Below are 11,148 nucleotides of genomic sequence, written 5' to 3' on the forward strand. Positions count from 1 at the left end.
CATGCCTTTTTATATATGGTGAGGTTTGAAGGGAAATTTCTTAGATGTTAAGATGCAGAAATCTGTTTTTGTTTAGATTAAGTCCACTTGAATATAGCTATTTAATAACTATACGGTATGCAGCTGTCATTCTCACTTCTCCAAAATCTCAGGCTTAAACAATTTAAACTAGCTGTCTTTGGCATAATAGAAATAAAATCTTCATATGGTAAAATCAGTACCCTTTGGTTAGATAGCAGTGGGAGACCACTATCCTGTGATAACAGTTTGTTTAATTGACATTCTCTGAATTATTGTTGCATTAACGCTGGTGAACTGAGGAGGACAGTGCATTCAGTACTTGTGGCTAGTACCTTAGAAAAGAGATAATAGGCACAACAGGTGTTCGACTCAGGGAACCAGTTGTATTTGCATGTAGAAATCTTCATCTGGAGCCCTTGTACTTTTTGGTTTGACTTTTGTGGGGTAGAGAACATCTCAGGAGCTGGGGAGAAGAATTCTGATTCAGGCTGGGAATTAGATGCTGCCAGAAATCAAATATTCTTTCATCCTCTTACATCTAGCAAATGCTTCAAATCGGACTCGGTGTGACTTGTCTTAAGTCCATTTAAAAATTGTGAATCACTTTTTTTCAAAGGCTTTCTTCAAGAATTCTGCGCAAATGTTAGCTGTTTAGTAACTCTACTCTCTGTTGGTCATAGTTGTGTGTAAATAGAAAACGTCATTCTCTGCTATATGGTGCTGCGCTGTGGAAAAGTGACACCCTGAAAACAGCATCATGGAGTTCCATGTTTCTCCTAATTGAATTTGCTCATTTTAAAAGGAAAAATACCTCCTATGACAAGAAGCATTGCAAACTCAGTCTGGGACTTGGAAGTAAAGCACAACTTTTTTGTGGTTTGCATATCATCATGGTTTATAAACATTCTGCAACTGACAATGTTAACTCCGATGATGACATGCAAGCCACAGTAGAATCCAGATCTCTCTCCTATAGCTGTATTAGTTTTGCAGTGCTAGCAGGAATAAAAAGAGGCTAAAATAAAAGTCCAGTAAAATACACAAATCTTACTGGATTCACACAGCAGACCTCCGATGATGATGTAATTTTTTTTGCCCACTAATTTTAATGACTGTTACTGCATTTTTCCATTGAATGCTATCAGCTTCTGATAGCACCCCATTAGCTAGGCAAATCATTAAGATTGGAGTGATAATGGCTTTGTATGGTACAGTGGTGCTATTTGACTGACATATTGTCAAATCCTCATGCTAGCTAGGGAAATTAATTCAGTAATATGTTTCATTTAAACAATTAAGACCAAAATAATTTAAATTTGTTTACAAGGTTCCTATAAGCATACAAAGGTTCCCATAGAGTTACAAAAGCCTGCTGTGGTAATCATTGGGGTGTTTATACTTAGACTTACTACAGAAGTTCATCATGTAGCCCAGAGTGACAGCCTTAGATTTGAGACATCTCCAAGATGTTTCAAAGATGTACAGCATTAAAGAGGAAGTATGGATGTTTAAGATGCTAACTTAATATTCTTCGAGTAGTGTCCCTGTGGGTGCTCCACTTTAGGTGTGTCTGTGTCCTGCACTACTGACTGGAGAACTTTGGTAGCAGTCTGCCTCACCTGCACATGTGCTGCTCCCTGCCTGCCATGAGGCCAGCCAGCATGCGTGGGCAATCCCTCCTCAGTTCCTTCTCAGCCGCCTCTGGCTAGAGATGGAGCTAGAGCTGTCCATTCATGGATCATTAAGTCTCTTAGAATTGCTGATTTTAGCTTCCTTTGAAGCTCATTTTTCCTTCTTTGCTTCATTTACATTTTATTTTGCCTGTTACTCGTCCCTTCCCCCCACCCCCCACAAAAGTTATTTTCTTTGGTCTTCCTTTGACCCCATGTGTGCGTGGATCCTGGATAAGGGTATACCCAGCTCTCAGGATTTCCAAAAGTGCCTCAGTTGCAAGGAATCTATCCCAGTGATTGATGGACACTCACAATGCATTTGCTGCCTGGGAGAGAAGCACATTCCACAGACGTGTGGCTTGTGTCAGCAACTGAAGCCCAGGAAAGGCAGAGAACTGAGGCTCAAACTCCTACTCATGGGTCAGCACTTCATCCTGTAGAATCCTAGCAGGAGCCCTCACTGCAACCCTCCATTTCGGAAGGAGGTGAGCTTAGAGAGATGCCTGTGAGCCACTCAAGTAAGGCCTTTAAGAAAAGATTGGTGAGTCACCATAGCGAGCACCAGTCAAGCAGAAAATGATCCCTGGCTTGATCAGTATCATTGGTACCGACAGTGCTGACGCCGTCTAAATCTGGTATCCAGGGCATGCGCAGTACTGAACCTACAGAGCAAGTCAGAATGTCTAAGGACTTGATGGGTGCAGGCAAAGAAGCATCGGCACTGCAGGGGTGTGAGAAGCATAGAAGATCCGCCCTGGGGAAGAGTCTGTCGGTACGGTCTTCAATATAGGTACTGCTGACAATATGTCAGCAGTATCCGTCAATGCCTATCAGGTCCATGTCTCTGATGCTGTTGGTACAAGCCTCTCTGCACCGACAACCTTCACGATTCTCACAAGGAACAATTTAAAGCCTTGGTTAAGGAGGGCCAGCTGGTGGCAAAAAGGCTCTCCAGTCTGCACTTGATGCAACTGACACTGTGGCACGTTCTTGTTTGCCATTGTGAAGAGATGAGACTCCTGGCCTCATCTCTCTGGCTTCCTCAAGGAGTTCCAAATGATGGTGGAGGACCTCCCCTTTGAGGGGATGAAATTATTTGCTGAAAAGACTGATAACTCTCCACATGTTAAAAGATTCAAGTGCCACTCTATTTTATAACCACATGTATAGATCCGAAGGGATCAAAAAGTACAGCCTTCACCCACCTTCAAGCCTTGCTCACAACACTCATCCCAATATCCATCTCAATATGCACAGAGATCATATGAATCTCAGAGGAAGAAACTGAGGCTCCCCAGGCGGAAGATGTCGGGAACTCAGTGAACCTCCTCTCAGCCACCCATCTCAGAGACAGTTTTGACGGGTTGATTGAGGTGTCCATAGAACTCCTCAATTCATGCTGGAAAACTCCACCCATCCCTTCGGAGACTCTCTCACCCCGTTCTGCAGCACCTGGGAACAGATAATCTCCAACAAATGGGTGCTGGAGATCACCTGATGTGGATATTCTATCCATTCATTCCTCCCCCTTCCCAAACATCCTTCCCCATCCTTCTTCAGGGACTTTTCTCCCGAGAGCCTTTTGCATCAGGAGATAAACCACCTCCTCAGCGTAGGAGCCATAGAGCCAGTGCCCACACATCTAAGGGGCAGAGGCTTCTACTCTCATTACTTTCTGATACCGAACAAAAAAGGAGGTTGAAGATCCATACTGGACCTTGGAGCACTCAACAAGTTTGTCAAGGCTCAGAAATTCATGATGGTCACATTATCAACGATCATTCCAGTATTAGAAAAAGGAGACTCGTTCTCGGCCTTCAAGATACATATTTTCACATCTCGAGCATACCGAGCACAGCCATTACCTCAGGTTCACGCTAGGCCAAGACCACTACCAATACACAGTACTCCCTTTTAGCCTCTCATTGGCTACCAGAGTATTCTCCAGGATCCTATCAGTAGTGGTGGCCCACTTACGCTCTCAAGGCGTCATGATTTATCTTTACTTAGATGACTGCCTTCTCAGGGCTCAGTCATTCAGAGGCCCAACGAGTCACTCAGACTACACTGGACCTGTTTCAGAATCTGGGCCTACAGATCAGTCAACAAAAGTAGACTTGAATACTGGTACAAAAGTTAGTCTCCATTCTGGCAAAGGTGCTCCTCCTATATCACAGATTTCTCAGTCTCTCCTGGTTGATAGACAGTAGAATCCAGCCCCCAAATTTCAGCCAGAGACTTCCTCCAGCTCCTGGGGCACATGGCCATGGGGCACATTGATTATTATTCATGCCAGACTATGCATGAGACGCTTCCAGGCATGGTTCAGTTTGGTTTACAGCCCGAAGAGAGACAGCATGAGTAAACTACTATTGACGCTGCCAGGGTCAAACAATCCTTGAACTGGTGGAAGAACCCAGTAAATGTCTGTATGGTAATCCAGTTTGTTTAATTTTCCCCATCTCTACTGCTGACCACCAATACATCCCTCATAGGATGGGGTGCACATCTCAATGGTCACATGATACAGGATAAATGGTCTTCAGGAGAAACATGCCTCCACATCAATATGCTCACTTCCTTCTGCTGATCAAAGACACACATGCACACAAGGGTAATGATGGACAATATGGCCTGCATGTATTACATAAACATTCAGAGAGGCACCAGGTTGCTCCTTGTGCATAGAAGCACTAAAACTATGGAACTGTGCATCTCCTACAAGGTCAGCGGCCTACTTGCTGGGAATACACAACACAACTGCGGACAGTTTCAGCTGCAAATTCCCACGCAGCCATGAATGGGGGAGAGATTCAGTGGTACTCCACAATGTATTCCAACAATTATGATCCCATTCCCTTTGTTACTGAAAATCCTGTGAAAAAAGAGCAAACATCATACTGATTGATCCCACCTCGTCCGGACAGACATGGTACTCTTACCTGTCACAGCTGGCACTATGTCCACCAATGATTCTTCCAATCACCCCTTACTTTCTGTCGCAGAACGAGAGGCACATTCTTTATCCCATCTTATAGATTCTGTGGCTCAGAGTCTGGTTCCTTCATGATTCCAGCGCATAGAGACATCTTGCTCTGAAGAGGTGCAAGAAGTATTCTTGCACAGTAGGAAAGGAGTTACTCGCTATATCTAGCTACAAAAATAAAAGAGATTTCAGATCTGGTGTCATCCCTAATACATATACCGTACTGGTGATCCTAGACTACCTGTTGATTTCTCAAGAAATTCGGACTTTTATGAGTTTGCTGAAAGTTCATCTAGTAGCAACTGCAACCTTCCATGAGCAAGTAGAAGGATGCTCAGTCTTTTCACATCCAACTGCAAAGAGGTTTCTCAAAGGCATAGCAAACCTCTTTCCACAACCCAAACTTCCCACTCCTCAGTGGGACCCTGAGCCTAATATTAAAAGGTTTGACTAGGCCCCCATTTAAACCCATGGCCGTTGTTCATTAACTCACCTCTCAATGAAGACAGTGTTCCTCATCACCATCACCTCTGCAAGGGGTATTGGGGAAATAGCAGTTCTGATTGCACGGTCATGTGTCCTTCCCTGACAAGGTCATGCTTAGACTGCATCCAAAGTTCACTCCCCAGGTGATTTCTGCATTTCACATAAATCAGCATATTCAGCTTCCATATGCTTGACGTGAGGAGAGCCTTGGCCTTCTATTTGGACAGGACGAGAGCCTTCAGGAAATCTGAGACTCTTCCTCTCTGTTGCAGATAAGTCAAAAGGTACAACGATTTCAACTCAGACTCTCCAAGTGGGCTTTGGGCTGTATTTAAACTCGGTTACCAAATGCATAACATAACCCCCCCATCTTCAATATGCATGCATTCTACCTGGTCAGTCATCTTCTCCAAGCGTATCCCTATATCAGAAATCTGCAGAGCAGCTAGCTGAGCATCTGCGCACACCTTCGCAGAACACTAGGCCATCCTGGGGGATTCGACTGCAGACTCCAAATTCGATGCCACTGTACTGCCATCCGTATCAGACTCAACTCCAAAGTCCCAGCCTCCAGTGGTGGGTACTGCTCAGGAGTCACCTACAATGAAGCACCCATAGGGACACTACCCGAAGAAGTAGTAGTAGTTACTCACCTTGTGCAGTAACGATGGTTCTTTGAGGTGTGTCCCCCTATGGGTGCTCCACGACTTACCCTCCTCCCCTCTACTTGGAGTTCTAGTAGTTGACTCCGCAGTAGAGAAGGAACTGAGGAGGGATTGTCCATGCATGCTGACTAGCCTCGTGACAGGCGGGGACCAGTGCATGTGTGGGCAGCATGGACTGCTACCAAAGTTCTCTGATCAGCAGCGCAGGGATACAGACACACCTAGAGTGGAGCGCCCATAGGGGGACACATCTCAAAGAACCATTGTAACTGCACAAGGTGAGTAACTTCTTGTTTCTCTTCTTGCTTTCCCCACAAAAGGAGGTCAGAATGGCTTTAACATTCCACAAGTTACCCCATGCCCAGAAGTTGGAGAGTACCTAAAAATGTCTCTAGAAGAACTACATTCACTGGACTCCAGAAAAATTCAAGGATGTGCACGAAGATTACTTTGTGATGCTTACATGTGCATGTATCAAAGTCCAACCATGAGCTTGTACAAATGAACATTTTACTCTGGAAGGGAGAAGAAACTGTGTGCAGATTTCTACTGTTGCATTCACTATACACCTTAGTCAGTTTTGATGCAACCGTTGCCGGCAATGGATGCGACGATAGGGGAAAAGCTGACTCCTAGAGCAAAAATATGAATGTTTTTTTTAAAAACTACATGTAGAGTTCTGTCATTGAGGTATTTAATAAGCATTTTGCACTCTAGGAAGTGTGCGTGTGTGTTTGTTTTATAAACAAAGTCTAAATGAAGTTGCTAAAAACTAAAGCTTTAAGTTAAGTGCATTGATATAATGTTAATTTTGAAATGGGAGAAGTTGAAATGGGAATTGAAACAGGAAAAACCACCGTAGTCCATTGAGAATGTAAACACATACGCTGTGTTCTTGGTCAGTGTATTTCTGTGGACCAAGGATGAGAGTGGGTTTGTGGTTTTGTTTTGTAGCTAACGGTTGCCTTCAGGAAGAAATAATTTTGGTTTTAATGAAGTTGTTTGATTTTTAAACTGGTCATTACAATTGACTTCTGTGGTCTTGTTAATCCTTAGTTGTCTATTGATATCATGCATGTCTACTTCTATAGCTTTCTAGGTTTTCACAAAACCCATCATAATCTTAAAAATTACTCTATTCCTTGAGGTTTTTATTCCTATTTTACTTGGGTACCTTCCTTTGGTATGTTTGATATTTTTTTCTTCAGGGACTGAGGCAGTATTCTCCAAGCATAACAGTAGATATATAAACTAACAGGTGGAAGTGTCTTCTTTTATTTATTTATTTTTATTTTTTTTGCAGAACATAAGACTAAATATCTATAAATGTTTGGATGGCAAACTAAACAATGTGGCTTATTGCCTCAGGGAGTATTATAAAAGTAGAATCTGTAGTCCTCAGTAAATTGAAGTTGATACTTTGACTGTCCTACAACATACTGAGCTGCTGACTGGGGAATATGTAATAGGTCTAAATTTTTCATTGCTTAGGATTAACAACTAATGTTAAAAATATAAACATCTGGAGAGATAACATTACAATTTTAAAAATAGCATTTTAAACATTTTACATGGTACCTGATTCGTAAGAACAAACAATGAATTACACTAGTTTCAAAACATGTATCACTGTAAATGGTTATTGATATTTTGTGATTTGGAAGTTGATTCTTATTTGCAATGGAATTCTATTGTATTTATTGCGTTTTAGCTACTTCTGTCTAAACTATTTTTAAAAATGTTTTAGAAATGTTGTGTGTACAGCAAAATCTGGAGGTTGTAGAAATAATTATAGGTTATAAGCTGCATTATTGTGGATTGTAGCACATATTTTCAGATTTTAAGAACTGTTTTACATGAGTAACTGCATCTGGGATCAACTCCTGTGTAGAAAGGATGGAGAACAGATGAAAAAACACACTATCATTTAAAACAAATAAAAAAAACCCCAATACCAAAACACTTTGCCTTCAGGATATTGTAAAAACTTGGCTAATGTTGTACTTTTGTGATGGAAAATGTAGAATATTTCTCTTTAACAATCAGCTGATTGTTAGACACGTGCCAGGGCAAGATTTGAGAATTGTGCTGGAGTAGCTGGAGGACTTAAACTGCCAGTAAAAGGTAGATATGAAAGTTAAGGGTTAGGTAAGCAAAAGGGTTCGAATTAGTGAGATGGTCAGGAAAAATTGGTATGAAGCCCAGCTCATAGCTAATGGGAATATAGGGAGAAAGCTTAATCTTCTCATTCTCTAGAGTTGCCTGGCTGCTGAGACGGGGAAGAGACTGCTACTCTGAGAGCCTCCTGGCTTCTGTGAGATGGGAGGAGGAAACAGGTCTTTGTTTCATAGCCTTTGCTGCCTCAGGTAGGTGGGATGGTTATTGCCGTGTACAACTCCAGCGCCTGTCTCCTGGTGAGAACTCTGAATAGCATTGAAACTAAGTAGCAGCTTTGAAACTGTTCATTTATGGTGGCTGCAAAACTACTGAAGAAAGCAGAGGTGCACACACAAAAGCTGTCTTTCTACAGACTAAGAAAGTCAACACTTCATTGTCTTGCATTCAGTTCAGTTAGTAAGTTATCTTAAGCACAAAAGCTAGTGACAATTTATTTTAAACAAAAGGTTAAATTTAACATAAATTGTTTAGGCCCCCACACCTGCTTAGCAGTGTGGAGTGGATTTTTCAAGCCACATGCTAGACTCGGGCACTTCTTCCATTTGTTCTGTAAATAAGTCTTATGTTCAGCCTGCTCCATGGAAAACATGAGCAACAAGTGGCCTGCTAACATCTGAGAATCTCAGACTTAATTGAAGTGCATGTAGGGAAAAGGCAGGAACATTTGAAGAAAAAAAAGGAAGAAGCTTGTGCTTAGAAATAGCCAAGTCCATTAACTGTAAAGTGTGTGGGTGGGTGGGTGGGTGGGTGTGTGTGCGGGGGTGTTTTTGTTTTTTTGATTATATATATTGTCCTTCATTTCTATGGCCTTCATTAGCCTAGTATCTGAGTGTTTCTCATAAATTTTAAGATTGTAGTGATACACACATTTGTTCTCCCTTCCCAGCAAGAAATAGGCTTAGAAATTTTGGGTGGCTTTTTCTGAATCTATGAAAATAGTTTATCTTGTGAGAGAACTTGGGTGATATTCCTGTTTTGATGTTAGTGTAGTCATTGACTTCTGTAAGGAAGAGGCAGTTGGGGTTTTTTTGGTTTTGTAAGAGCTTTCGTGGTACATGTCCCTTCCAGCTGGAGTACTATTTTCTAAAGTTTCCCCAAAAAGTTTTGCTGTGAGAAGAATGAATCCTTCAGCATCTCCTTTCCACTTGACTTCACCCCACTCATTCCCAATATCTATTTAAGTATTATTTTCTTTTTAATATACTGATAGATTACCACATGCTGCCTTGAAAAGTTGTAGGAAAATCTTATCTTTTCATATTATATCATCAGTCAGGATTCTGAAAAGGCTAGCTTTAGCTCTTCAAATGGCCACCACAGTCGTGGGAAGAGCTGGGGAAAATTTTTCAGTTGAAAAATGAAGATTAGGGTTGACCAAAAAATTTTGCAAATATGTACAGAACGTGTGGAATTGTCAGAGGAAAAGTTTCAACATTTTCAAAAAAAACCTTCTTGATTTTTTCTATTCAGATTGACTTTTTAGAAAATTAATTTTTTTCTGAACAAAATTCAACTCATGAAACATTTTGTTACATGTCACAAAAACATTTAGTTTGATGCCCAATTTTGGGGAGAGGAGCAAACGGGGGGAGGGGGGGTAGAAGTGGTGGGCTTGTGTAATCATTCTAGCTGAATGATTTTCTAGCTATTAAACTGTGAAATATGTTTTTATCAGAGCTGCCTATTTTCATTGACCCTAATGTTTCAGAGATAACACATGCCTACTGGCTAATGTGAATTATAATAAGGACAAGTATAAATGTCCTCTTGGCTTCTCCCTCTCAAATCATTGGACTTATTTCCAAAGAGAATGAGTTCAAATATAAATATTTTTTCACTGTTATATTTGGAGAATTTGTATAAAGAATTGAGGGAATGTCAGTCTGTTGCTTTGCACATTTTTACTGATTGTCTAATATATGTTGATATGCAGGTTGTGCAGTATGCATTTCTGTTGGTTAATTATGAGCTAACTATTCATCACTTAAAGGGATTGTATGGTGGTTCACTATAGTTCATAGTGTAGTATTGAAGAGTTAAAACAGGTGGGAGAGATTTATAGTAGTTTGGAAACTCTCTTGAGGAGAAAAACTCTCCTTCTAATCACAACCTCGGTATTACTGTAATCTATGGGACAATTTTGCAGCAGATTTGAGAAACCGATAACATACTCTGACATAGTACTGTGTGTTTTAAAGAACCATTCTGGTTCTCTTTACTGGAAAGGATTATGCAAATATATAAAACTGATTTCAATGAGATCAGAGGTTTAAACTAGGAAGAAAAACTAGTAAACAAAATACACGATATTACCACTGTGATGTAAATCCTAGGCAGTTATTTAATCTTCTTATTTATGAACAGACAATTTAAAAATGAAAAGGAATTTGAAAATTCTGCAGGGGATAAGATGCTCTTTTTGCACTCTATTATTTCCTGGAGAGGAGGCTCACAGAAAGTCAGAATTTGTAAGTAGTTGCCACTGTTTATACAACGCCAACAAGCATTTGGGAGATTTTTTTTTTTTTTTTTTTTAAATAGGCACCCAAGGACATTAGTTACCCAGCTGCCTGATGTTTAGTGGGAAATGGACATTTATCACCCTTTTCATTATTTTGAAAATATCCCCTTTCAGTTCTTAGGCATTTTGTTACAATGGTGTGTCTTCTCATTAGAGGATTAGATTTTATTCTTTAAACTAAGCTTTCCCTTCTTTCTGCAAGTGTGGTTAAGGAAGGCGTTAAACAACTAAAATTGATATGAAAATAACATGGTTCATCATCATGAATTTTAACTTCTAAAAACCTTTTAAATTGAATAGATGGCCTGGTAACAGCACATACCACACCTAAGTATTCAGCTTAGTTCAATGAACAAACTTGGAAATTAAGTATCAGAGTCAATGGAAATGTGAGCAAATTACAGCAGTGATCATATGCTTAGGTTGGGGTTGTAAGGTCAGAGAAAGGTCACTAAAGCAACTGCTTTGCACATACATCAATGCACAAGCAGCATAGATTCGTGCATTACACAAAGCTATTTCTGGTTTTTGGGGTCAGAGGTGATGTTGGAAGAAAAATGTAAGAAGACCTATTTTCAGTTGAGGTCTTACTTGTCTTTTTCTGTGCAATGAATTTCT

At 40.7% G+C, this 11,148-nt stretch overlaps 1 protein-coding gene across 3 annotated transcripts in view; it reads left to right on the forward strand.

Annotated features, from left to right (window-relative positions):
* The window catches only part of CYLD (CYLD lysine 63 deubiquitinase), a 40,875-nt gene extending 33,831 nt beyond the window's left edge, over positions 1-7,044 (forward strand). For all 3 annotated transcript variants that reach the window (XM_067550791.1, XM_067550805.1, XM_067550796.1), the window contains exon 18: positions 6,152-7,044. In XM_067550791.1, the coding sequence (XP_067406892.1) occupies positions 6,152-6,336 (185 nt within the window). In that variant the 3' untranslated portion in view covers positions 6,337-7,044. The remainder of the gene's footprint in view (positions 1-6,151) is intronic.
* The last annotated feature ends 4,104 nt before the right edge of the window (positions 7,045-11,148 follow it).

This window comes from Emydura macquarii, unplaced genomic scaffold (assembly GCF_026122565.2).
Source record: "Emydura macquarii macquarii isolate MOO-44397 ecotype Brisbane River unplaced genomic scaffold, CSIRO-AGI_Emac_v2 contig_295, whole genome shotgun sequence".
NCBI classification, from domain to species: Eukaryota; Metazoa; Chordata; order Testudines; family Chelidae; genus Emydura; species Emydura macquarii.